This window comes from Gopherus flavomarginatus, chromosome 19 (genome assembly GCF_025201925.1).
Source record: "Gopherus flavomarginatus isolate rGopFla2 chromosome 19, rGopFla2.mat.asm, whole genome shotgun sequence".
NCBI lineage: Eukaryota > Metazoa > Chordata > Testudines > Testudinidae > Gopherus > Gopherus flavomarginatus.
Window position 1 is genome coordinate 1926317 of NC_066635.1, and position 27553 is coordinate 1953869.

Consider the following 27553-nt stretch of genomic DNA (forward strand, 5'->3'; position numbering starts at 1 on the left):
AGGTGGGCTCCATCCCTGCTCCCTGCCCCATGTGTTCGTGCCTGTGCAGTGGAAGCCAGACCTGGAGTGCCTGGCACAATGAGGCTCTGACCCTGATGAGGGGGCTGAGGCTGAATCCCCATTGCTCAAGGCTGGGAACAGCCCCAGCTCCCTGGATCCCACAGCTGTGAGGGAGCCTGGCTCCCCAACCTCCGTGCACTGCAAGGTTGTCCAACCCCCTTGGCAGCCTTGGCACATCTCAGCACCTGTCTCTGTGGCTTGGGCAAACGGGAATCAGGAAAAGCGCACAAGGATCTGCAGTGTGCGCTGTATGCAAAGGAGTGCCTTGGGTGAGGGCTCCCATGCCAGTCCCTCCGGGGCAGGGCTCAGCCTCCCCAGAGATCCCCTAAGAGTCAACGTACTCACCTGGCTGCAGGCCAAGTGCGCCAAGTCCCCCGAGGCCTGGAAAGAGAAGATTGGTGAGAAGGGGCACAGGGGGACCACTGCTGGATAAGGAGGGAAGGCTGGCGGCAGGCACAGGAGATGGGAGCAGTTAAGCTCGGCCCAGTTAGTTCAGCCAGGCTCTGAGTAGACACAATAGTAGTGGTCAGGTCCACTGTTTCCAGCTGCCACCTCTGGGACTTGCTCTTTCCCCGAAAGCAGTGAAGGAAGGCCTGGGAAGGACACGGGCTTTATCACTCCTACTCTCCTCCCACGGCCCAGTTCTCAGAGTGGCTGACTGCCTGCACAAGGCAGGGGAGGGCACTGGTGCTCAGCCTGAGCTCTGCACCCCTTCTGCAGCACACACACTGGCTGGTGTCTATGCTGCCGCACCGGGTAAAGGATTTAAAGTGTCGGATGTGTCACCTGGGAGAGGCTGGAGCACTACAGTCTCACCCAGCACCATGCCAGGGGAAGGCCAGAGAAACCCTCCACTAACACAATTCCCAGGCGGTGTTGTCTGTGTGGGTGTGAATGGTTCTAGCCCATTCAGCCACACTCTGCTGGAGCCAGTTGGCATGAGGGTCCAGTGGCCAGCAGCCCACTGGCTCTTGGAACTAGAGCCATGGTGACTGCTGGAGCCTAGAAGCTGCCTTGTGCCCTGGGATTTCTCTGCCTTCTAGGCTGGGGAGTGGGAGTGACTGGGGCCAGCTCCAGTCTGTCTGGGAGGCTGCCCCCCGGCTCCCAGAATTCCAGCTTTCATTTAGATAACAAGGGAGTCTCTCTCCTGCATGGCTGCCGGGGTAACTAGAACCATGCACCCCGAGTGTAACCAGTGCAGGGACTCACAGGCTCATGGATCTGCAGGCCAGAAGGGACCAGCTAGTCTGACTGTCACGGAGTGTGGGGGATACCAGGCCCTGCACCCCTGGCTTCCTGTGATTCACCGTGACTCTCAGCCAGCCAGTAAAACAGAAGGTTTATTTAGACAACAGAAGCAATGGGCTTAAACTGCAGCAATGGAAGTTTAGGTTGGACATTAGGAAAAAGTTCCTAACTGTCAGGGTAGTTAAACACTGGAATAGATTGCCTAGGGAGGTTGTGGAATCTCCATCTCTGGAGATATTTAAGAGTAGATTAGAGAAATGTCTATCAGGGATGGTCTAGACAGCATTTGGTCCTGCCATGAGGGCAGGGGACTGGACTCGATGACCTCTCGAGGTCCCTTCCAGTCCTAGAGTCTATGAGGATCACAGTCCAAGACAGGTTTTGCCGGTACAGACAGCAGGACCCCCTTTAGTTAGGCCCATCTGGGGGCCCCAGGGAGGCCACAGCCCTTTTGGTCGGGGTGCCCCTCTTTATTTCCCAGCCAGCTCCAAACTGAAACTCCCTTCAGCCATCTCCTTTCTGGCCTTCCCCCAACTCCTTCCCCAGCCTTTGGGTCCTTTGTCCAGTTTCCCAGGCAGAGGTGTTACCTGGCCTCCAACCCCCCTCCTGGGTTCTCAGGTTACGTGCTCAGGTATCCTCCCTTCCCCAATGCAGCCAGTCCCAGCAAAACTCCCCAGCAACCTTCCCAGGTCAATACTCCCTACTCAGCATTCAAATAACACATCAAGAACCTTCCCACTTCATCACCTCTCTCCCCACTTCGAGACCGAACTGAGAAGGGTCACTTCAGCCAGTGACCTGGGGAAGTTCAAACCTACCCACGTTCCCATGGATGCCTCAGTGTACCCCCACTTCCTGGGGGAGAATTACACCAGGCCCTTCCAGTTTCATGCCCCCGTTTAGGTCAGGTCTGCTTGATGGCACTCGTAGTCTGCATGTGGGAAGGCTTATGCGTCCCGTGCCCTTTTTCCACCCCAATACCCCTGGGGTTCAAGCTGAGCCTGGGTCTTCTCCCCATGTTCCAGTCTGGGGGGCTGTGATTTGGGCTCTCTTAGTTCAGAGCCCCCCTTTTGACCTTGGCCACCCTCTGGAAAGGCTCCTCTATGCTGGGCAAGGGTCCTAAAGTCATTTTCCCCTTGTCCCGGGCCTTCCTCACCCTTTGGCAGGGGTCATAGGATTGGCAGTACTGTTGGACAGTAATAAAGACCCCAGGCCAGTAAAAGTTCTGAAGCAGTCTCTGCTGGGTACACCAGATTCCCTGGTGCCCTGAGAGGGGGATGTCATGGGCCCGGCACAGCAGCTGGCGGCGATACTTCCGGGGTACCACCAGCTGCCTCCTGATCCCCCCTGACTCCATTTCCCCTGGGGGAGCCCATTCTCAGTACAGGAATTGCTTCTTCCACAGGGACCTTCTCCCCATGATCTATACCGCACTGCGGTCAGCCAGGTCCCTTATCTTCCGCAAGGAGGGATCTTTCTGCAACTCGGCCTGGAACTCAGCAGCTGGGACAGGGATGGGGACCTGCTCTTTCTTGGCAGCTGAGTCTGAAGCCGCAGCCTCCTTGAGCTGTGTTCCTGGGTGTTCCCTCCCCACCGTGTTAGGGTCCTGCACCTCGGCCAAGGTACCTTCCCCGAGGTCAGGGCACAGTGTCCCTTGCAGGCTCGGGCTACGGGTCATGACCAGGGCACCTGGGGGTTGCTTGGCCAGTTCTCCACGTCTCCTCCCATTAACACCTCAGTGGGCAAATGGTGGTGCACCCCCACTTCTTTGAGGCCCTCCTTGGCCACCCATTTCAAGTGTACCCTCACCACAGGCACCTTGTATGGGGTCCCAGCTACCTCCGTCAGGGTCAGATAGGTGTTGGGCATTACCTGATCTGGAGCTACCACCTTGGGCCGGGCCAGCATCACCTCAGCGCCTGTGTCCCAGCATCCATAGATTTTCCTCCTATCCACCTCCATGGGAACAAGACACTGTGACAGTCCCGCACCCACCCTGTAAACGGAGAACCTTGAGTCCGGGGCATCCAGCCCCCCAGAGAAGCTGGCCTGGGGCCCTCCTCTCTCCTGAGCAGTTGATAAGCTGCCAGTCACCATTGCCTGGGAAGCCTGCCCCTTGTCCAGCTGGGTCTCCATCTCGTCAACCCTCTGCGGGTTCGGTATGCTCAGTCTGTCCCTGAATCTGTGGCACTGGGCCCATATGTGGCCTCTCTGGCCACGGTAATAGCAGCCCATGTCCCTTTGGTTCCCTCGAGCAGGTCGGCTGGCCCTGATTCTGGATGTTCCCCTTGGGAGGGCGTTCTCCATGTTTCCCTTATGGGACGTCCCAGAGTCACTCTCTTTTTGCATCATGGTGAGCCTGTTCCTTTGGGACTCCTCCCTGCCACCCCTCGTCCGACGCTTCACAAACTCATCAGCCAGCCGCCCTGCATGTCGCGGGTTCTCTGGCTTTTGGTCCCTCAACCACAGCGTCAGGTCGGATGGGCACAGCTCATAGAGTTGCTCTAGGACGATCAGTTTAACCAGGTCCCCCTTTGTCTGGGCCCCATCTGCCCACTTCTGGCGTATCTCTCCATGCAGATTGCTAGTTGCAGATATGAGACCTCAGGGGTTTTACGTTGGCTCCGGAACCTTTCCTGGCACATCTTGGGAATCAGCCCAAACTCACATAGCAGGGCCTGTTTGAATATTTCGTAGTCCCCTTTCTCCAACCCTTCCAGTTGGCAGTACAATGCCATGGCTTTGGGGTCCAGTAAGGGGGTGAGAACCCAGAGCCTGTCTGCAGTATCAACCTGGTGCAGCTCGCAGGCCGTCTCCAAGGCATCCAGGAAGTCATCCATGTCCTTCCTCTCCTTACGCTGGGCCAGGATGCACTTATCAAAGCTCCGAGCAATCCTGGGTCCCCCCTCACTCACCGCAGCCGGGGGCTCGCTGCCCCCCAGCCTCACCAGCTCCAGTTCATGATGCCTCTGTCTCTCTTTCTCCTCCAGTTCATGCTGCCTCTGTCTTTCTTCACGCTGCTTCTGTCTCTCTTTCTCCTCCAGTTCATGCTGCCTCTGTTTCTCATGATCCTCCATCTCTCTCAGTTTTAGCTCTCTCTCCCATTGCAGCCACTTCTGCTCCACAGATGCTGATCATCACCGGGAGGATCCCCTGCTGGGGGCTGAGCTTCGCCGGGAGGATCCCCTGCTGGCCGGGGGTGTCATGGTGCCCTTGGTATTTGCTGGGCTCCTCCCAGCCCTTCCCCTAGGCATAGGCAGGAGGGGTCTCAGAAAGACCTCAGCAGCCAGCTGACCACTCCCAGCTGGGACAGACACTGGTGCCTGCGCTGCATCTGCCCATCTGCTTCCCTCAGAGACAGGGATCAGTTCATTTGAGCGATCTCCCTCCAGCTGAGCAATCAGCTGGTCTTTGGTGAGTCTCCCCCTGTGCAGCCCCCTCTGCTTGCACAGCTCCACCAGGTCACTCTTAAGCCCCTTGGCATACATCTTCCTGCTGACCATTCATAGGCCTGGGAGCTCGCTGCTCCCCATAGTTTCCAGGGAGACCCCTAGTGTGCCAGCCCTTCTCAAGGTCACCATCTCTCTGCCAGGGTCGAGCGGCAGATCCCTCTGCCCCTGGGACCGCTTGCTGCAATCCCCTGGGGGACCCTGTTACTGCAAAAGTCCTTCTTGCTGGTTACACACTCCCGGGGTTTAATTGCCCCCTGAAACCATCCCTCGCTGACTCTTCAGCACGCCTGGTCCCTGTCAATCCCCCTTTGTTTTACTGCTCCCCAGTCACTTACTGCAGGCAGTGCCATCCATGGGGTGCAGTAGATCCCAACCCTGCCCCCAGTTGTCACGGAGCGTCGGGGGAGTCAATGCCCTGCACTCCCGGCTTCCTGTGATTCACCGTGACTCTCAGCCAGCCAGTAACACAGAAGGTTTATTTAGACGACAGGAACACAGTCCAAGACAGGTCTTGCAGGTACAGACAGCAGGACCCCCTTTAGTTAGGTCCATCTGGGGGCCCCAGGGAGTCCACAGCCCTGTTGGTCGGGGCACCCCTCTTTATTACCTAGCCAGTTCCAAACTGAAACTCCCTTCAGCCATCTCCTTTCTGGCCTTCCCCCAGCTCCTTCCCCAGGCTTTGGGTCCTTTGTCCAGTGTCCAGGGCAGAGGTGTTACCTGCCCTCCAACCCCACTCCTGAGTTCTCATGTTACCTGCTCAGGTATCCTCCCTTCCCCAATGCAGCCAGTCCCAGCAAAACTCCCCAGCAACCTTCCCAGGTCAATACTCCCCCTCAGCATTCAAATAACACATCAAGAACGTGCCCACTCCATCATACTGACCTCCTGCATAACGCAGGCTGGAGACCTGTCCCTAAATCATTCCTAGGGCAGAGCTTTTGGAAAAACACCCACTCCTGAGCTACACTTCCCCAGTGCTGGAGAATCCTCCATGCTAGGGTGACCATATTTCCCTAAGGGAAAACAGGACACCCCCAGCTGCTTGTCTGAGCCCTACCCTTTCCCCTGCAAGGCTGCTGCTGGTCTCTGAAACCCTGCTGCCCCACCCCCCTGCATGCTGGAATGCTGCCTCCCCCCAGCAAGCCCTCCCTCCTTCTGCACAGGGCTGGCATCTCCACTCGCCCCCCATGTGTTCTTTTGCACTGTACCCCTGAGCAAGTCGGCAAGAGTGAGTGGGACAAATGCCCACTTCCATAAAAAAAGTCAGGATGGCCAGGACAGGGCTTAAAAAAGGGACTGCACCGGCCAAAACGGGATGTATAGTCACCCATGCGCCTTGGTAAATTGTTCCAGTGGCTAGTTATTCTCAGGGTTAAACATTTACGCCTGATTTCCATTCTGAATTTGTCTAGCTCCAACTTCCAGCCCCGGGAGTATGTTGGACCTTTCTCTGCTACACTGAAAAGCCCATTGCTAAGTATGTTTTCCCCGTGGAGACACTTAGACTGTGATCTAGTCACCGCTGAACCATCTCTGTGCTCAGACACTGCATGGGTCTGCAGAGATCCTGAGCAAGAGCATTGTGTGGGCCACCTGCCTCTCTTCCTTTCCAGCCGCTGCTGACCTGGAGCCTCAGGAGGAGCAGCATTGGTAACTATTTCCTTGCTGGCCGCAGCACACAGGAATGGAGAGGGGCTGGATCCTTGCTTCTGGCTCCTCAACTGGGTGGTGCTTGCGGTGTGAGAGGAGCTTTGGAGAGTCACTTCCCTCCCCACGTGTGCCCTGGAGTGAGGAGCTGGTGCAATGAGACGGGAAGCGCCCTCGGAGCAGGCCTGGGATAACGAGAAGAGCTGCACGCTGGGGCAGGTGGAGTGGCTCCCTGCCCTGCCCTGCTGTGCTCATCTGTCTCTCCTCCATGACTGTGTCCCATCCCTGCCACTCGCTGGGCTCTGTCCCCCCATGCCACAGGAGGCAGCAATGGGACTGGATCTGAAATGTTTACGAGTGTGGAGCAAGTCGCTCTGGCTCAGGACTTTGATGCCTTCCAACATCTGTGCCTAATCATCCGCTCGCTCCCTCCAGGCACAAATTCCTCTGCCCTTGGCTGAGGGCGGCTGCCAGCACTCATTTTGGGCCTGCACAGCTCCGTACCGTTTGGGTTTCATTACCCACAAACACAGGCCTTGTTTTTCTTTCCACACACTGAAATCGGAGACATGCCTTGCCAGGGACACCCGCGGAGACGCAGACGGACAGGCCCAGAGGCCAATCGCATTGCTGCTCACTTAGGCTCTGGGCAGGGCCAAGGCTGGACGGGCAGTCTGACCTGAGAGTACCCCAAAGGGGTTGGAGCCTCCTGGCCCCACTGAGACGGGCACCTGGCAGCACGGGTGATCTCCAGCCCCAGTCCCCGGGCCTGACGCAGCATCTCTCACCTGCCTCCCAACATGCCAGGGGCCCAGCCCACTTCCTTCCTGCCCCCTCTCCAGCAACCAGAGAAGCTAGGACCCAGCTGCATGCCCCTGATCTGGTGATGACACACTCACTGGCCCAGCCATCCCACAGGACAACACAGTGATGACACATGCGCTGGCCCAGCTCAGGGGCCAGTGCAGTGATGACCAAACACACTGGCCCAGCCTGGCATAGCAGAGGGCCCCATGATGAGACGTGCGCTGGCTCAGCTGTCTCACCGGATGGCGGGGTGATGACACGTGCACTGCAGCGTCATGCCTCTTGAAGTAAGTGTGGGTCCATCCTACAACAACCAGATGATTCCTCAGCAACTCCATCCACAGCTAGAGGATGTCTCCAGGCACCATCGCAGCCTTGGGGCAGCCTCTTACCCCAGAGGGCTGAAGCCATGTCTAGCCATGCCAGAGAGGTTTCTGGGAAGCACCCTGCCCAGCTGACCCCACTGCAGGCATTGCAGGGGAAAGGCTGGGCTGGGCAGGCTGGGCACTGCCATCTGTGGGACCTGAGCAGGCTTCTGGTGGCCCTATGCTGAGCCTCCTGCAGGCTGCATGTCTCTCACTGTAAATGGGACCCTCTGCCTCACAGATGCCTCCTGCTCCAGGGTGGGGTTTGCCTGAGCAAAGGCACCTTGCTGGTCATTTGGCCTGGCACTGAATTCTGCAAGGCGGAGAGAGGCTCTGCCAGCTTTCCAGGGCACAGTCTCCTGGCAGCTGCTGGATTTGGCATGGGGCTGACATTACTGCAGCTTTACGTCTGCCCTGAGATGGGCACAACTGACTTGGAGCTCCTGAGCTCTGTCCCTAGCGCCAGGATGGCTGACTTACAGACAGACAGGGACAGACAGGAGCCAGGATCCTCTCCCGGCACTAGGTATCTGCATGCTGCAGTTCCCCCAGCGGTTCTGGGCACCAGGGAGTGCTGGGATCTGGCTCAGTCTCCTGGAGTTGGCATTTAACTTCAGGCTAGCTGAGGCCTGACATGCCTTCACCAGGCCTCGCTGGCAGCGGAAGAGCCTGCCTGGAACCAGTGCCCAGGGGCTGCCAGGCCCTGAACCAGCTCTGTTGTGGCCTGGGCCTTCCTCTCATCAAGGCATTGGCTGCCACTCTGCCCCCTGCGGAACGGGGACAGTGCCAGCCAGGGCCGCAGCCCCACACCTCGTGCCAGTGCTGCAAGGGGTCATGGGCTGCCAGCCCCAGGGTATGAAGAAGGCCAAGGCCGCCCAGCCTTTCCTTTCCCACACGAGAACCCGGTGAGTTCTCTGCTCCCAAGGTGCCCACCGGCCTGAAGTCCTGCATTGGACACCAGGCATGGACAGCAGTGGTCTCAAGGCACTGGGGGAGGAGGCGGAGACCGCCGGCAAAGCAGGGAACTACCGAGTGTGGGAGGGGGTCTGAGCTGGGGCAGTGTGATGTGCTGGCACGGGCACCATCAGGGCACAGCGAGCAGGGCTGAGGCTGGGAGGCGAAAGGCAGCTGCAGAGGAGTCGTGTTTGCCAATGCAGCGTCCTGAGTGGTGACCCCCCACTCAGCCTCATGCAAGAGACGCAACGGCAGAAGCTGATGGGAAACCCCTACATGTCCATGGCTTCTGCCAAGCCCTGCCCCTAGCAAATGGAGCCCTGCACTGTCCAGCCGAGAACCCACAAACAGGGAGATGTCCCTTACCTGGCTTGGCAGGTTTCGCGCCAACACCGAGCCCTAGAGAGAAGCAAGAGCCCAATGGATGCGGTGAGTCTGGTGGTTTGGAGCGAGATGCGTAAGGCACCACCCAACCCCTGGCCTCGGGAGATTGTGTCGCACAGGTGGCTGGCCTGGCGCCCCAGGGATGAACCTGGCACACTGGCCATGCACCTCTGGGCAGAGAACCGCCCCTGTACTGCCCCACCTGAGAGCCAGACACGTGGGTTCGAAGGCCCCACGAGGCTGGTCCCCTGGACAGCATGGGTATGAGAATTTCCCTGACTTGATCCCTAAGTGGCTGGAGCAGAAGCTTCCAGACATTAGTCTGCGAGACCGAAGGGCCCTCCCCCTGGATAATCCAACAGCACTGCAGAAGAGGGCATGGGCCACCCTCTTTGGTTATGGGGGGACGCTGTAGCTCAGGAAGCAGATGCCTCCACACCAAGGTGAAGGACCCACTACAGGTGCTTCTGCACATGGGGCCGGGGGGGGGGAGCCGCTGTCTTGTGCCCCCATACCCAGGAGAAGTGCTTGCTCCCAGGGACTCAGCCAGCAGCAAGCTTGCTTGCCAGCCACTGCTGCCTCGGGCCAGGTAGGTGAGGACTGGGGTTGTGTATCTCAGGGCAGCACTCACCTGCACCTCCGAGTCCAGCTCCAACCCCTAGGCCTCCAACCCCAACAGCTCCTGCAAACAGCAGCACATGCTCAGCACCCTGCCCTCCAGCCCTGCCCGCATCACGGCTTTGGAGTAATCAGTACCCTCGGGTGTAGCCCTGAGAGCTGCCATCCCTGGGCTTCCACTCCACCACGCTCCAGCCCAGAGCCACAGGAACAAGAGCCAGGAAGACGTGGGCAGCTGGTCCCCTGCCAGCTTGGGGTAGGACTGCCCGAGAGAGACCCCTCTTTCCTGTGAAAGGTTGCTGCAAGCACCTTGCTGAAGGTCACTGCCTCTGTCGGCCACACCCCCACCCAGTCAGGGCTGCAGGCTGTGGCTCTAGCTACGCAGTGAGACGGCTCCTTTCCAGTGCGCTCTGCAGCAGGGACAGCCCGTGCTGCACTGCAGCAATCCTGCACTCTCAGTAGATGGTGCTGCAGAGCACAGAGTCCTGCAGCCAGAGCTGGGCTCTCGGGCCAGTGATCTGCCAGGTTCCCTGGCTCCCAGAAGGACTTGAGGGGCTGGCTCTGTGCCTGGAATGCAGGCTCTGAACTCTGTCAGGGCCCGGCACAGGGGCTGAGCCCTGATCTACATAGGGATGGCAGTGCCTAGTCCAGGATTTAGGCACCCAAGTCCCAGGTCTAGGCCCCTCTGCAATCCACAAAGTTTCCGCTCATGCCTGGAGGTGCCTAAACTCTCAGCACCTAAGTTTTAAGGGTTAAAGTTCCCTCAGTGCCTAAGTTTCTGCATCTGGGTACATGCCCTGCTGCCTTCTCTAGGCACCTGACGCCCACCTCCTGCCTAAGCCCCAGTGCAAAGGGGGGGAACACAGGCATTCCTCCACCCAAGTCATGGGCTAAGCCCCATCCAGGGGGTGGGCTCAGAGGCCACCTGCCAGATTAGGTTCCATTCAAAATCCAGCTGGAGGAGCAGTGGTGCTTATCTTATAACCCGTAGCCAGGGGCTAGTGTGCTCACCTGGGATGTAGGTAACCCAGGTTCAATTCTCATCCCCTGCAAGATCTGAACAGGAGTCTCCCATTGCTCACCAAGGTGCTCTAATGATGGAGCCATGGGATATTCTGATGAGGGGAGGCTCCCTCTGGCTCTCCTGCTGAAGCTGTTCTATGGTAGGGTGACCAGATGTCCTGATTTTGGGGGCTTTTTCTTATATAGTATATGTGACGAAGTGGGAATGTTCTTTAAATGCTGAGTGGGGAGTGTTGGCCTGGGAAGGTTGCAGGAGAGTTTTGCTGGGACTGTCTGCATTGGGGAAGGGAGGATACCTGAGCATGTAACATGAGAACCCAGGAGGGGGGTTGGAGTCCAGGTAACACCTCTGCCCCGGCCACTGAACAAAGGCTGGGGAAGGAGCCGGGGGAGGCTGAGTGAGAGGCTGGAGGGAGTTTCAGTTTGGAGCTGGCTGGGAAATGGAGAGGGGCCCCGACAGGGCTTGGGCTTCCCAACGGGACTAGGGCCTCCCTGGGGCCCCCAGATGGACCTAACTAAAGGGGGTCCTGCTGTCTGTACCGGCAAGACCAGTCTTGGACTGTGTTCCTGGTGTCTAAATAAACCTTCTGTGTTACTGGCTGGCTGAGAGTCACGGTGAATCACAGGAAGCCGGGTGTGCAGGGCCTGGTCTCCCTCACACTCTGTAACAGGCACCGATTACCCTCCACCCCAGTGATTTTTTACACTTGCTGTCTGGTCACCCTATTCTATGGGGCTAACTAATCTGAGCTTAGAGCAGAGGGTGGGCCTAGCAGCTTCCACCTCCAAAGCGTGTGCCCTAACCACAGAAAGTCTCGCTCTCTCTGGCCAGCATTAATCCCCAGAGGCTCAACCACTGGGGCAGAAAGAGAATGGCCCTGTAGTCCAGTGCTTTGGGGCCCCCTGGTTCACTGAGAGGGCCCCACAGCAGAATAACCCTGTGCTCTCACCCCTGCAGTGATAGTCACAAGGTGAGCTGCTCCTCCTCCAGCTGTTGTGTGTGGAGTGAGGCACATACCTACTTCACACCCATGAGAAACCAGTAGGTGCCTGTGCCCTGCAGACTCCATAGAATATCAGGGTTGGAAGGGGCCTCAGGAAGTATCTAGTCCAACCCCTGCTCAAAGCAGGACTGTAGCAGAGTGGATCTCTGTCTGGCCCTGAAGGGGTTAAAACAGCCCCTGGATAAGGGCTGGGGGCTGGAGAAAGCAGCCTTTTAGGCTGGGCTGATTGGGAAAGTGGCAGCAGCTGGGGCCACTCCCCAAACTGAGTAACAGGCCCTTATATAAGGGCAGCAGGGCTAGGGAAGGGCAGAGATGCTGGGGAGCTCCTGCCTGGAAAGCCCCAGGCTGCAGCCTAGCAGATGGCTAAGAGGTACTGGGTGTTGCAGGGTGCAACCCAGGGGTAGGCCAAGGCAGCAGGTCCAACCCTCTTTGCTGATGATGAGAGGCTAATACTGCAGTCTGCCCCAGGGTATGGGGCTAGCCAGTGACTGGGCAGTTGCCAAGACTGAGGCAAAGTGGGGCTAGAGGGTGGGGGGTTCCCAGGGAGGGGAAACCCCTAAGAAAGAGGAAGGGGTTACTGCCAGGGGGCAGAACCCCACATAAAGGGGGCACTGGGGTCCAGGGAGGGACACAGAGCCAGTAGCTGAAAGGCAGATCACTGGCCTGTAGAGGGTGCTCTGAGCTGGAATTTGAGCTAATTCCCGAAGCAACCAGCAAGAGGTGCCACGGGGGTGAGTCCACACATTTACAAGGACTAACCCCCAGACAGATTTTTTTCCCCAGATCTGTAAATGGCCCCTCAAGGATTGAACTCACAACTCTGGGTTTAAGCAGGCCACTGCTCAAACCACTGAGCTATCCCCTCCCCCAAGCCTGTCTGCGTGCGGCTGCTCTCACTGCTGGGGACCCTTCCTGGGTTGCTAGCAGAGCCAGGTGCCTGTCTGAGGATACGTCCCTGCCATTGGCTGTGCCCACTGACTAGCTTAGGTGGCTCCTTGCCCCATGTGCTGACTTCTGTGCCCAGCAGTCCAGGCACTGTGCAGGGAGCCTGGGCACCTATGCAGGCTTTGTGGATTGCAGTGTGTTCTGGTGAATTTCGAGGCCCCTTCACGGTTAGGCACTGCAGTGCCTATGTCCCTTGTGGATCTGGGCCTGAGCCCATGCAGCGACTCAGGCCTGGATGGGACCCCCAGGTGTCATCAACCAGGGGCAAGACAAAGAAACTGTGCTACAACATGACTCATGTGCCAGGGCTGGGCTACAGCATGCCTGGCTGATGGGCTTCCTTCTACTGTGTTACCAGGTGTCACCCTGCTGCCACCACCCCAGCTGCCTGGATTGTCCCTCAGGCACCGGTCGGGGCAGCCTGCGCACTAAGGTTCTGTGTCTCCCCGTCCCCACGCAGTGCCTCAGCCGGGGCCACGCTGCAAGTGAGCACCAGAGCTGGGACAGGAACCAGGCTCTCCTGACTCTCAGCTCAGGCCCAGCCACGCCGAGCAGCTCTGCCTCTGCCCAGAGAGACCGTGGCCAGCCCTGCTGGAGGGGGCTTTGTGGAGGGGTGACACAGGCAGCTCTGCTAGCCTGGATCCACACCTGACTGTCCCTTGGGGGTTCCCACCCCTGCACATGGCTCCTGCTGGCCAGATTCATCCAAACACACTCCTGTTGGGGCGAGGGAGACATTCCCTGAGCTCCCAGCCCTGGATACCCCTCTCCCCTGGGGCCAGGCTGATATTTCCATCCACCAGCCTGGGGACCCCGCTCCCACTGTGCTCTCACTTCCCTTCCCATGCAGGGGAGAGCATGCCCTGCTGGCTGGGGAGACAGTCCCATTCCCTGCCGCTTCCCGTGTCCCGCTGGGGAGTGTGGGTTCTTACCTGGGTAATATCCTAGAACCGGAACTCCCGCTCCAGCACCAGGCACCCCTGCAAAAGGAACAGGTAGCATCACACACAGCCAGCCAGGGGACACACCCGCCAGGCCACGTCCACCCAGTAGTTGGCTCACAGGGAGCCCAGAAACCTTTCCAGGACAAACAGAGAAAGCAGGACTACCACTTGAGTGCACGAGCTCCAGGGCAGTGCCAGGTCCCAGCTTTGCTGTGGGATTCCCTGCACCTCCCTGTGCCACAGGTTGCCCATCATTACCATAGGGAAAATGACACTGACTCGCCTTGGGGAAGTGCTTTGAGATGTACAATTGGCAAGTGCGATGTAGGTAGCAGCATGGGGTCAGTGCACTCAGAAGCCCTGTCATTTTGCTAACAGGACTCAGAAAAGCCACAGGTGACCCTGAGACTCAAGGTAGAGGGCCGTGACACCCTGTACACCCCTGAGGGCCCTGGCGAGGGCCATACATGAGGGCCCTGGCGGAGGACTGGAACCCCTGAGGGCCCTGGCGGAGGGCCGTACTCCGCTGAGGACACCGGTGAGGGCCGTACACCGCTGAGGGTCCTGGTGGTGGGCTGTTCACCCCTGAGGACCCTGGTGAGGACCGAACACCTCTGAGAGCCCTGGTGGCAGGCTGTTCACCCCTGAGGCAAGGGAGTACCTGGCTCTCCTCCCTGGGGCAGGAGTCTGGCCTGGCTCTAGCTCCTATCCAGCTGGTGTAAGACTCTGGGGAGTGTCTCCTCATGATGGGGGACAGTGTCCCCAGGCCCTGTCTGGGGCTAACAGACCAGTCTCCAGGGCCCTGATCTCTGAGCAGCTGAGCATGCTGCGGGGAGAAGGGCTCGGCTCTGGGATATCGGCTTTTCCTGTAACATCCCACACAGCTGTGCTCTGGGACAGCCCCAGAAAGGGGGAGGCCCACGGTTGTGTCAGGAGAGGCAGCCCTGCTGCCGTGTCTGTGCCAGTCCAGCGCTGCCTGGGATTCAAGCCAGCATCATTTCTCAGGCTGGGGAGGTGAGCTGAGCTACAATGAACCTGCCTACTGCCATGAGGCTAGGAGAGCCCCAGCTGATGTCCTCAGGCAGGATCCCATCGACAGCTGTCCTCATGCAGAGCGGGGACAGGGCCCACCTTTGCCTGCCATCGCCCTGCTCCTAACTAGTGTTGGACAGCCCCAGGTTGCTGCTGCGTGAACCTCCATCCCTTTGTATAGAGCCATATGCTTCCGTTGACAAGCTCTCTTGTGCGGACTCAGTGCTAGGAAGGCTGTTGTATTTAGAGTGAACCCTCCATCTGGCAGTTCTTGGTCTCTGCTGAGTCTCCCAGACAGTACAAAATGGGCCGTGGTGTTTGGGATGTGCGAGCTGGAGTTCCAGGGAGTATCCCAGGCCCAGATCACTAAGCGCCTCGAAGGCAGGACCAGGACCTCCTTGCAGGGGAGCCAGCAGAGGATGGGTTATCTGTGCTGAGCAGGGAGCCCAGGGCTGCCATGCTGGGCAGGGAGTTCTGCCCGGGGTGGCCTAGTGCGACCTCTGTGTAAAACAGGGCACAAGGCTTGCCTGCCTGTCCTGGGCAGGGCCTGCATCTGGAAGGGCTCAGATGTCTTACCCGCTGCCTGCAGGAGCTGGCCCGGTCCCAGTGTGCACAGCTGCCCCAGGCAAGAGCTGGTCTGAGGGGGCATTGCTCCCACATTGGAGAGGGCTGACGAGTGGCAGTCCTGCTCCCATATCCGCCCAGCCCATGCATCAGTCTCTACCTAGCCAGGTCCTTCTGGGCCAGCCCGCCCAGCTGGGTTATGGTCTTTGGGGGCGGACGGTGAGGGAGTCACTAGCAGCTGCCCAAACAAACATGCCCAGCAGATGGCGTCGAGGGGCTGAGACAGCGCCTGCCTGGCTGCCTGGCTGCTCTCACGGCTGGGCAGTTTTATCAGGCTTTGGAGAAGTTCTCATTTCCTCTCCAGCGCCCAGCCCGGCGCCCTACAGCTGCCTTCTCACCCGCCCCAGCCAGGGACACGGACACGGACACGTGTCCAGCTGGGACAAGCCTTCCAAGCGCTCCATGCTCCAGCTCCTTCTGCCCGGGGGAGGACACAACGTCCTGCCTGAGCCATAGACAGCCCCATGACATAGATATAGACTCCCAGCCCCCAGGCACGCACAGGGCACTAGTGCCAGGGTTCATGCTCACAGCCTCCTCCCCCACAGAGGGCACTAGTGCCAGAGTTCACACTCAGCCCCCAAGCACACACAGGGCACTAGTGCCAGGGTTCACACTTCCAGACCCAGACACACAGGGCACTAGTGCCAGAGTTCACACTCAGCCCCCAAGCACACACAGGGCACTAGTGCCAGGGTTCACACTCAGCCCCCAAGCGCACACAGGGCACTAGTGCCAGGGTTCACACTTCCAAACCCAGACACACAGGGCTAGTGCTGGGGTTCACACTTCCAGACCCAGACACACAGGGCACTAGTGCCAGGGTTCACACTCACAGCCTCCTCCCCTGCAGAGGACACTAGTGCCAGAGTTCACACTCAGCCCCTAAGTGCAAACAGGGCACTAGTGCCAGGATTCACACACACAGCCTCTAAGTGTACATGTAACTCACACACCTCCTGGGTATGGTGTTCTGTCTCATCTAGTGGCACCGAGACCACGTACAGAGACATTAATGAGTCTGTTCTACAGCCTTAGCTAAGAGCAATATGGCTTTTAGCTCAGGCAGTGGAGGCTCAGGCACTAAGCTCCAGAGGCCCCAGATTCAATTCCACCTGCCAACGACTGCGCTCTGTTGCCGTTACACACAAAGGGCACTAGGGCCAGAGTTCACACTCCCAGCCCCCAGGTACAGACAGGGCACTAGAGCCAGGGTTCACACTCCCAGGCCCAGACACACACACATAGGGCACTAGAGCCAGGGTTCACACTCCCAGGCCCAGACACACACACATAGGGCACTAGAGCCAGGGTTCATACTCCCAGGCCCAGACACACACACAGGGCACTAGTTCCAGGGTTCACACTCCCAGACACACACACACAGGGCACTGGTGCCAGAGTTCACACTCACAGCCCCCAGGCACACACAGGGCATTAGTGCCAGGGTTCACGCTCACAGCCCCCAGGCACACACAGGGCACTAGTGCCAGGGTTCACACTCCCATACCCCAGGTACACACAGGGCACTAGTGCCAGAGTTCACACTCAGCTCCAGACACACACAGGGCATTAGTGTCAGGGTTCACACTCTCAGATCCCGGGTGTACACAGGGCACTAGTGCCAAGATTCACACTCAGACCCAGATACACAGAGGGCACTAGTGTCAGGGGTCACACTCATAGCCCCAGACACAGAAAGGGGACTAGTGCCAGGGTGCAAGAATGGGATCCATGAGTTATAGGTGCCATCCCCACCTGTGCCAATGAATTGCCAGGCAGCCTAGGGGTTTCCCCTCCTGCCTTGGGGAAGCTGCCCCGCATGTAATGTGAGGTAGCTCTAGGTGCCCCTGATGGGGTGGGAAGGTCACAAGACAGCAAAGTGTTTTGAGACCCTTGGGTGTCAGGCCCTGGAGAAGGCAAAGCCCAGTGGATCTCTGCTGCACTGCCAGGCGCTTGCATGCCCAGGTCCGCAGCCCTCGGCCCGCACAGCTAGCACAGAGCCTGCCTAATGTGGAGCACATTTCACTGATCCTCCGCAGGCTTTGGAATTGGTTCCAGATTCCAGACCAGCTGATCTCACTTTGCGTGGAATTCAGAGCCTGATAACACGTTCCCCCAGCCAAAGGCACTCATTCCAGTCCTCGCTCTCCTGTCTCCCCATCCGTCTGTCTGTCTGTCTGTCCCTCTCACTCCCCTGGCCTGGCCCTGCCCCACTTTCCCTTAGCGGAGGCTGCACTATTGGCTGGGATGAATGACAGGGCTCTGACCTTTTCAAACAGGGATTAGAGCCCTGGCTCCCACCCCACTCGCCTCCCGCTGGCTCGGAAAAACAAATCCCAGATAATTCCTTGTTTAAAAACAAAAGCAAAGTGTCTGTGCGGCTCCTCCCTGTCCTGCGCTGCAGGCCAACGCCAGCCTCAGCTGCTGCAAATGTCTACCAGGGGAGCTCCCCAGACTGGGGTGCAGCTGGCATGCCAGTGCTGTGACGTTCCCCACAGCAGTGCCTTGTCCAGGTCACAGATTCACTCTGAGGGCCAACTGCAGCCCTGCCGTAAATGGCAGAACTGCACTGATGTTTGCACCAGGCTGCAGCTTGGCCCTGTGAGCTATGTGCTGCGATGTGCTCCCGAGGACCCAAGGCTACAGGAAGGGACAGCATGGCAAGGGGAACTTGCCTCCTGCCCACCCCTTGCCTGGCTGCTGGGAGGAGTGGGGGAGCTGAGGTGGGAGCAGCTTGTATCTGGCTGGGGATCTCAAGGGGCTTCAGGACTCCCCATCAGTAAGCCGTGCAGCCCTGGTCCTGGAGAGCTGTCCCAGTCTGCTGCCTCTGCCCGCTGGGAGAGAGAGGGGAAGGGAATGGGGACAGACTCATTCTAGGGGAAAGGGAGACACCCCCAGCCAGAATCCTGGGAGAACCAATGGCTCCTCAGGTCCCTCTCCCCTCCTGGCTCCCTCTCTGGGCTGGTCACCGACAGGGCTCCACACACTGTCTGCCTGGTGCTGGCCCTGCCCGGGGACATGGGCTCCTTTTGGGTCTGAAGATTCCCTCTTCCCGGCACTGTGTCACCACATGATGACAGGTGCGCTCCCTCTCCCCAGCGGATTCTGGGCTAACTGACCCGTGGGGGGCAGTGTGAGGAGAGTGCAGTTGGGGCTCTCGGGGTAGCCCCTGTCCCCTGCCTGCAGGGCTCAGAGCCCAAGGCTCATAGCTGCCAAGCTGGTTATTGTGTTGGCGGGAGCTCTGCGCGCTAGGCAATGGTTATCTGGCACGGCTGCCAATGTGACACGGGGCTGAGGGTGTGTGGCTGCCCCAGAGCTCAGGGGAGCGGCAGGACTGCTGCTGGGAGAAATGGTCTTACACGGCGGCTAATGTGGCTGGCTGCCCAGTGCCAGCTGGGCTGGGAAGAGGACATTCCTCAGCAGGACTGGAGCCAGAGGCTCCATTTGCCCCTCCAGAGAGGTCAGAGGGGGTAAAAGTCTGAGCCTTTGGCCCCCAGTAAGTTCTTTGGTGCTGAGTCATCCCAGCCCAGCCTCCCTGCAGAGTTTGGGTTCCCAGGAAGAGCAGTCTGAGAGGCCGAGTGTGAGGAGAGGAGCTGGCAGTCAGCGGGGGCATGACCCATCGGCAGGAGCTGGCCATGTGCTGGTGCTGCTTGGTGCCGCACCTGGCACCACCACACATGTGACAGGAGCCTTCCTGGAGCTATGGCTGATGCATGTCTCTGCCCAACCTGGGTAGGCTGGGGTGGGAGGCTGGAAGCAGGGCCTCCTTCCTCCCAGGCCTAGTTCGCCTTTGCCCCAGTGCCCACTCCTAATTGGCGTCACTCCCCAGCACCAAGGGAAGGTCCCCTGTTAACTCAGGATTCGTCACTGGGACAGGCATGTTCTGTGCAAACCTTCTTGCGTCCGGCGCCTCAGCCACGCTTCTCAGCTGCTGGGCAAAGGGCTCCATCCATCAGGCTTATACGTCTCTCCTGGGGCCCTGCTACCTTCAGCGTTATCTCCCACTCAGCCCTCCTCACCAGCTGTTCACTGACTGGCTGTCGCAGAGGTTTCCATTTCTCCTAGGCCCTGATCCCACCTTCTCCCGAGTCTGCCCTTCCCAGACAGGGCTGAGAGGGGAGCTGAGCTGCGTGAGGAGTGTGCCAACCTCCCCTGGATCTTGGCAAAGCTCACCGGGGCCTTTTGTGCTGCTGGGCAGGGGGCCATTGCCTGGCTCGCAGGAGGGTATTGGAATCCTACAGTCCAGAGAATATCAGGAGGTGACATCTACTAATGGCAGACTCCCCTGTTCTGAGCTCGGTTAGCTTGGCCCACGGCTGGACAAGATGCATCAAGCTGGCTAGTTCATATCCCAGCCCTTGATACTGACGGTAGTGAGTCCCAGGCCCCAGCTAGCAGCCGGCTCTTCACTGCGCGCTCTGAAGAGCCCACGGGTCAGATCTCTGAGGCGAAAGTGTGGCAACTTCCCTGGCTCAGCATGGCCATCGCTGGTGCCAGATGTTGGCCGTCCTGCTCTTTTGTTGGAGCGGGAGGGTAGCTTGGCCTCCCAGCCCGGGCAGACAGATGTGCTAGCGGGGCTCGAGCTAGCTTGCTGGAAATAGCCGTGTGGGCATTGCAGCTCGGCTCTCAGGCCCACCCAAGCCCTGTGCCTCAGCTGGGTGGCTACTTGCATGTTGGCCACAGCCACACAGCTAGCTAGCACACTAGCTTGGGCCCTGCCAGAGCACCACCCCGGCTGGGTGCTGGCTGCCAACTGCAGAGCAGAGCAGATGGCCCCTAGTGGCTCCTTCACAGGCTCTCAGAAGGCGAGTTTGTTCGGGCTCCTCCCAGCTGGCTTCAGGGGCTGCTGCTCACACGCCAGGCAGGTCTCTAGGGTCTTGTGCTAAGGAGACTGCTGAGCCCCAGACGTCCGGACGTGCAAGGCTGGCCCTGTGGGGCCCTAACTTGTTGAGCTATAAAGCCAATGACCAGACACGAGGATCCAAATTCAGCCCCAGTGCAAGAGATAGCATTGAAACCAACAGAGCTGCACCCACTTACTCACTTCCCAGTTTGTGCCAGAGAGAGCAGAAGCAACGGTCGCCCATTGGCATCTCTGACCCAGGGGGGCTCATCAGGGGCAGCTCCGCATGGTGCAATCCCAGGCTCCTGCAGACCTCTCGCCTTCCAGCCAGCACAGAGGCATTTGTGCTCTTGCCCACTGGCGTGAGGCTGAGATCACAATGCCCCTCTTGGACCTGCCCCCTCAGCAAGGACCAGGCTACAAGGCTCTGATAAGCTGGGTGGCACCATCTGGCAGGAATCAGAGGCCGATCACTCACTGCCATATGGCTAACGCTCCATTCAGGGCCCTTGTCCTGGCTTCCAGGAGGCCTCTGCCATGCTGCTTGCTGCTGCCAGCTGTGGAGCAGGGCTCACCTGTGCTGGGCGTCGCTGCTTGCAGGGCCAGCTCCAGCTGTTTTGCCACTCCAAGTGGTGAAGAAAAAAAAGACAAAACCGATTGAGCTACTGCCAACATGCCACGGAAGAGGAACAGATGGACTGAAGGACCTGGACGTGCCGCCCCAACAACGGACAGAGTGCTGCCCCTTTCTATTGGCCGCCCCAGGCATCTGCTTCCTTTGCTGGTGCCTGGAGCCCGCCCTGGCTGCTTGCCCTGCGAGGTGAGTGACTGCTTGGCAACCAGAGGTCTTCCTTCACCTCTCTGTCTCTCTGCATCTAGGGCAGGAGGGAACTGGCCACAGACCTTCTAAGGAATTGAAGAGCTTTCAGTAATGTGCCTGCCCTGGCTTCTCTTCACAATCATCTCAGGGCAAATGTGAGTCAGCAGCTCTGAGGGCCTGCACGTGCAGAAGCTTCTGGATGCTCACCAGCGGCGTTGAGACACAAGACCCTGCCCCATATGCAGCATTTTGAGGCTTAGCAGAGCTCACTTCTGGGCCATGTGACATCCTGGGCCTGGTGCATGTGATTTGAACATGGGGCCGTGTCCCAGCCCAGAGCTCTCCATCTGCCCCGGGCCAGCAGCAAAGCCACACTCAGCCACGTGTCCACCTGCCATCATTTACTGCAATGGTGATGGAGCGAGGGGAACAATGCCCAGTGTCTTCAATACAGAGCCTTGTGGGTTTCACCCCCTTTGCTTTGCTGGTGCTCGTGCTTGAGCTGCCTTCCGGGGAGCTGGCTTCAGACCCAGCAGCTGTGGAGCTGGGTGGTGTCATGAAGGGTTAATGGGATGAACAGTGGTGAGAATTTGCACTAAAAACTGCGACTCCAGATGCTTCCCAATCAGGAAACAGAAACATACCATGTGACCAACAGCCCACAGTTCAAACATGGCTGCCTGCGTGGGTCCCAAACCACTGAGCACGGCAGCTCCCAGTGAAAGCTCTGCTGAAACAGGCCGCTTCTTAGGAACCTAAATGCAGATTAGGAGCCCTCGTGTTGGGCCGCAGGCCTAGATTTGAAGATTCTGTCTCGTGTCCACTCCAAAGAGCTTGAATTCTGATTTCCAAACTCTGACAACTTCCCCTGAGCAGTTCATGAATGAACTGTAGATGGCAAATTATTCACTGAAATCACTGGGAGAAAGTCAAGTTCTTGGTGAACAATTCACGAGCAGGAAAAGAGGCAAAATCAGAGCTGAAAGCCTGGCCATCTGTGAGAACCTGCCAGCCATCAACAGGTGTGCAGCATAAGGGGAGACACATGAGCTGAAAATGGGGCCATGCCTGCTGCACAGGTACAGGCAATAGGGCAGCTCCCATCCTCACACCCAGCTGCTGCGCACTGTACTGGGGCAAGCTCACAGCAGCATTGTGGTCTCTGCCAGCAGGAGGCGCTGTAGAGAATGAAGGAGCACTAGTTCCCTGCCTGTCCCAGCAGGAGGTGCTGGAGGGACCAAGGGAGGAGTGCTGGCCGTGAGGCAGCTCCCAGCTAGTCCATCCCAGCGACGGAGCGCTCGTACTTTGGGCAGTGTGGGCGCCATTTCTGTAGGGTCCCGAGTGAGGAGGGCATTGCCCAGATGGGGCAGAGCGTGTTGCACAGAACAAAGGCCTCTCTGTCCGTGTCGCTGTGGGCTCAGAGACACGGAGCTTAGAGCACGGTGTCAGGCGCTGCAAGTCCCCCAGAAGCCCCCCACGGGCGGCGTTGGCTTTTCACAGCCTGACACTCGCCTCTGAGGTGCTCAGTGAGCATGTGACCGTCACAGGTTGAGTCTGCTCAAAGAGCAGCCTGTGCTAATCGCCTTACAGCGGAGCTGGGCCGGGGCAGGCGAAGTCACTGGCTTCTCAGCGGCTTTGGGCCTGACTCAGGCATGCTCGCATTATCCCGCGTGATGCAGCAGGCAGGCAGAAGGATGGGCCTGGGCACTAAAAGCCACAGGTGCGATGCCCTGCGCTCCAGGCCTATGTGATCCAGGCCTGGGTTGCACATCTGGCCCCAGCCTGGGCTGGGAGTCACTCTCCATGGTCCCTGCTCCCTGGCTTGTGGGACTCCTGCCCTTTGAGCCCCAGGATTTGTCAGGGCACAGCTGGGAGACTGAAGCTTGATGCTGTAGCTAGTGCAGCCTGGGCTCTTCCAGCTCAAGCCTGTGGAGGGAGTGCAGTGTACGACTGCCAACGGGCAGCGGGGTGCCACATGGAGCCGGGAAGAAAGCCCTGGCCTTCCCCACTTCCCCAGCACCCCTTGCCCCACCGCCCTCACCTGGCAGGGGAGAGGCACACTCAGGGTCTCCAGGCATGTTTCGGGGCGGGGGGTGAGCCCTGTGGGTGCAGAGACCCCATGGGCATGGGGGGAGGGGAGGGGAGTCTGGACAAACAGCAGTTCCCTGGCAGGATCAGGCCCACTGAAGGGAGATCCCTTGCACCTCCCCCATAGGCAGGCCCAGTCCTACCGCCGAGCCAGTGTGGGCACTACCTGGGTTACCGGCTGCAAAGCGGGCAGGATCTGAGCCCACTGCAGCCGGCTGGACAGTCTCATGGCTGGGCAGAAAGCTCTGCCCTGCCTGGGAAAGTCAGACATGCCACAGGCCCCAAGGAGACGGTCCGTGTGCTGGCACCAGCCCCTCCACTTCCAGGCAGCAAAGAATGTTCTGCCTGCAGCCAGCCCAGTCTGCGGCACGGCCCCCGACACACGAGCGCACTGCGCTCCTGCCCGCCTTCCCCGCTGTGCTGGGACCCGTCCTCCTTGCTGCCCCCTTCCCACGGGCATGCTGGCCTTTCCCGCAGGCGGGCACAGCGCAGCTGCAGAGCAGGGCCCTCGAGAGCCTGCTGCAAAGCACAATCCTGCCACACCCCGCCAGAGGGGGGCAGGGACCCTAGCTGCTCCCCTCCTCCGGCCTGCCCAGGGTGCATAGGCCGGGAGCCACCCAGCATGGGCCGTCCTGGGAGATCTCGCTCCCCCCAGCCGAGTGACTCACAGAGAGCGCTGGCCCCCCAACAGGCCCACCTGAGGAGTGCTGGTGTCAGAGCCACCCCACAGCCATGCTCGTTCTTCCCCACCCCACAACCAGGCTCGCCCCACCTCACGCACCCAGGGCCACGCTTCCCCTGCCCACCTCCCCACACAGCCATGCTCGCTCTTCCCCACCCCACAACCAGGCTCGCCCCACCCCACGCACCCAAGGGCCATGCTCTCCCTGCCCACCTCCCCACACAGCCACCGCTGGCCCTACCCCACAGCCGCTCCCAGCCTTGCCCCACAGCCATGCTCGCTCTTCCCCACCACACAGCCACCCTCGGCCCTACCCCACAGCCACTCCCAGCCCTGCCCCACCCTGCAGCTACACTCACTCTTCCCCACTCTACAGCCACTCCCAGCCCTGCTCCACCCCACCTCTATGCTTGCCCAGCCCCACCCACTCCCACCACACTCGGTCTGCCCCGACCCCATGGCATGCTCACTCCGCCCCATCACCACACTCTCTCTGCTCCCACCGCACTGCCAGGGTAGCTCTGCCCCACCCTCACTCCCCTGCCATGCTCGCTCTGCCCTCACCCCACAGCCCCTCCCATCATGCCCAGCAGAGTGCTGGGGGTGCTCATGGCTGGCTTTGCAGGGGTGCTGCAGCTCAGGGTGGATCACTCTCTGCCATGCTGCAAGGAGTAAAGCTTCACACTTGTTCTCACAAACCCGCAGGTGCAAACTCCCCTCGCCTGCACGGCTGCCCAGCTGCACTGGCTCCCTCCAGGGCCCCGCCTGGCTCGCAGGGCCGGCTGAGAACTGGAGCTGGGTCAAAGGGCCCAGACATCTCAGAGCAGGGTTTCAGACCCCAGGCTCCTGTCCCAGCGAGACCGTCTCCAAGGTGAGTTTAGACATGGGTCTGAGACTCCCTGCCAGGGGCGCTGCCGTGTAGATGCCCCTGAAATGCCACTGAGCTCTGCCCTGGAGCTTCCTGCTTCCTTGGCTGGCCTGGGCCGTGGTCGAGGAGGCTGTGAGCAGCCAAGTCTGCCCTAGCGATTGCCAGCGTTCTCCCCAGAAAGGGCACCTCTCCCTCCCGCCTGCGATCTAGGTACCCATCCAAGCCGCAGTGGGGCCCAACCCTGCACAGCTGTGAGGAGCTGCCTGCCCCGGGTCCTGGGGATCAGTGCAGAGAATCGTGGCCTGTCTGCGGACGGCTCTCTCACCAGAGGAATGGCTGGCCCGGCTCCAATAGCATCTGTCCTCTCTACAGGGGGCCCAGGAGTCCTGGCACCTGCACTGAGCGTTCCAGGGGTCGCTGACCCCCAAGAGTGGGCCTGAAGGGCTCTCCTCTGGGGAGGGGGCAGCACAGCCAATGGCGGCCCCCTCCCACCCACTGCCCTGCCAGTGCCCCTTCCCCCTCTCCAGCTTTGCCAAAGCATCCAGCCTGCAAATGTGCATTGAGAATTATAGGCTGCACTTTCATCCCCTTTGCCTTCAAGAGTGCTCCACACGGCTGTGTCAGAACTACACACACACAGAGTGCTCCACACGGCTGTGTCAGAACTACACACACACACAGAGTGATCCATATGGCTGTGTCAGAACTACACACACACACAGAGTGATCCACATGGGCTGTATCAGAACTACACACACACACACACACATACACACACAGTGACCCACACAGGCTGTATCAGAACTACACACACACACATACACACACACACAGAGTGCTCCACACGGCTGTGTCAGAACTACACTCGCACACAGTGCTCCACATGGGCTGTGTCAGAACTACACACACACACGCACAGAGTTGTCTACACAGGCTGTGTCACACCGACACACACACATGCACACAGTGATCCACACGGGTTGTGTGTGTGTGTCTCTCTCTCTCTCACACACACACACACAGAGTGATCTGCATGGGCTGTGTCATGCCTACACACAAACACAGAGTGTTCCATATGGACTGTGTCACACATCTACATACACTGATACACACAGGCTTTGTCACACACACACACACATGGAGTAATGCACTTGAGTGTTGTCTCACACACAAAGTGATACACAAAGGCTGTGTCACACACACTGCAATTTATACACAGGGGCTTTGTTCCTCTCTCTCTCTTTCATACACTTGCTCACTGAGGGTGCTACACACGGGCTGTGCCATACATACACACGCATACAAACACACACATAGAGGGCTCCAAACAGGTTGTGTCTCTCATATCCACACATCAAGGGGGCTATGAACGGGTTCTGTCACACCCACACCCGCAGTGAGAGTGCTACACAGGCACCGTGTCTCACACACTCACTGACAGTAATCCACACACGCTGTGTCTCTGTCACACAAAGCAAAACACGCAGGCTGTTTCAGACACACACAGAACGAGACACGTGTTTTGTGCCTCTCACATACACACTGAGGTGGCTACACAAGCTGTGTCACATGCGGGGAGGGTAACACACACAGACACAGTGACACGAGACACTGAGAATGTGATACACATGGGTTGTGTCTCACACACACACACACACACACTGAGAGTGAACCCCGGACTCTCACACACATCCCATGCCTGCTCTCTGTGCCCCAGTCCCTCACGCTGGCAGCCTGGCAGGCCCTGGCACCCCCAGCTGGGGCTGGGATCTTGCCTTCTGGGATGCGCTAGGGAGGACATTGCATGACCCGGTAGGAGCCCCTCACCAAGAACTTCGCCCCCAGGGAGAGCTGCTGTCCAGTGTCTGTCAAGCAGGGATCCCCAGGGGCAGCCCCTAGCCGTGCTCCCAGCTCTCCCTGCCCCAGGAAGAGCCCTGGTGTGGTGTCATGTCACGCTTGGGCATAGATAGCTGGGAGCATGCCTGTCCCAGCGGGGTGGTGGGGGGGAGCAGAAGGGACGAGCCAGGCTCTGCGAGGGGCTCTGGATGGGACCCAGGGACGGCTGGGGCAAGGAGAGCCCAGAAGCAGCGCGGGCACGGTGAAGTCTCCGTTTGGCTCGGGGGCTTCATTGAACTGCTCCGTTCCCAAAGGGGGTGCGTGGCATTAGCAACCTGCCCACTGGGCAGTTCCCTTCCCTTGGGGACACACGCCCCAGAACCAGCCCCCTGGGAGCCTCGTCCCCGCCAGCGAGTGCCTGAGGTCAGGTGCCCCAAGAGAGGTGGCCCGGCTGGCTCAGGCTGGGGAGAAGCAGCCGTTGCTTTCCTTACCTCCTTGCCGAGAAGTCGGGAGGATGGCGAGGAGGAGGAGGAGGACTCCGGGAAGGAGGGATGCAGCCAGCTGCCTTGCCATCTCTTGAAGCAATGCCCCAGTCCTCCTGCAGCCAGTGTGTTTTATCCCAGAGCCGCTTAACTGTGGCTTCCAAGGCTGTGAGGGGCGAGGGGTGGGGGCTGGCCGAAGGGAGGGGAAGGGAACGAGGGGAGAGGCACAGGACACTACGTCATTACAAAGGGCAAACATACAAGTCTCTCCAGGCTATTGGGCTTTTTTCCCTTTTTAATTTCTCTCTCTTGCTGCTTTCTCCAATTCTGGCGGGTCTCTGCCAAGAGAGCGGGGCAGCTGCCAAGAGAGCCTTCAGCGAGAGGAAGCGGGAGGGATGGGCTGCCGAGCGCTCCCTCCCCCTGCACCATAATGGCCAGGCCATACATCGCGCCTCCGGGGGCAGGTGGGCATGGTAGGCCCCAGACCCAGCACCTGGAGCCTTTCCCACCTGCTTGCCCCTTGCAGCCGAGGCAGGGCCATCGGCGAGCCCTGTGCAACCTCATCACCCTTGCCAGGCCAGGGCCGGAGCCCCAGCGGAGGGTGCAAGGCTTGTCGGGGCACAAGTGTGGGATATCCCTTCCCCCGGAGGTGGGGAAGGCTGGGGCAGCCAGGCAGAAAGGGGGAGATGGAGTGGCAGGAACAGACCAAGCTCTCAGCCCCACCAGGCTGGAGCAAGGGGGCAGGGGAAAGGGGCGGAAATGAGAGGCCAGAGATCTTGGTGGGTCTGCTTTGGGTTTCTGCTCCCAGCCCCTGCAGCTGAGGC

The 27553-nt window shown here is 59.3% G+C and overlaps 1 protein-coding gene across 18 annotated transcripts in view; it reads right to left on the bottom strand.

Moving 5' to 3' along the window:
- ELN (elastin) overlaps positions 1 to 27052 on the bottom strand; it is an 82278-nt gene extending 55226 nt beyond the window's left edge. For 10 of the 18 annotated variants that reach the window (XM_050929185.1, XM_050929186.1, XM_050929183.1 and 7 more), the window contains exons 1-5: positions 26739 to 27052; positions 13440 to 13487; positions 9549 to 9599; positions 8900 to 8932; positions 406 to 441 (exon numbers count right to left, since the gene is read on the bottom strand). In XM_050929185.1, the coding sequence (XP_050785142.1) occupies positions 406 to 441; positions 8900 to 8932; positions 9549 to 9599; positions 13440 to 13487; positions 26739 to 26988 (418 nt within the window). In that variant the 5' untranslated portion in view covers positions 26989 to 27052. The remainder of the gene's footprint in view (positions 1 to 405; positions 442 to 8899; positions 8933 to 9548; positions 9600 to 13439; positions 13488 to 26738) is intronic. The other 8 variants (XM_050929184.1, XM_050929190.1, XM_050929200.1 and 5 more) reach the window with 2 other exon arrangements.
- Positions 27053 to 27553: the final 501 nt, after the last annotated feature.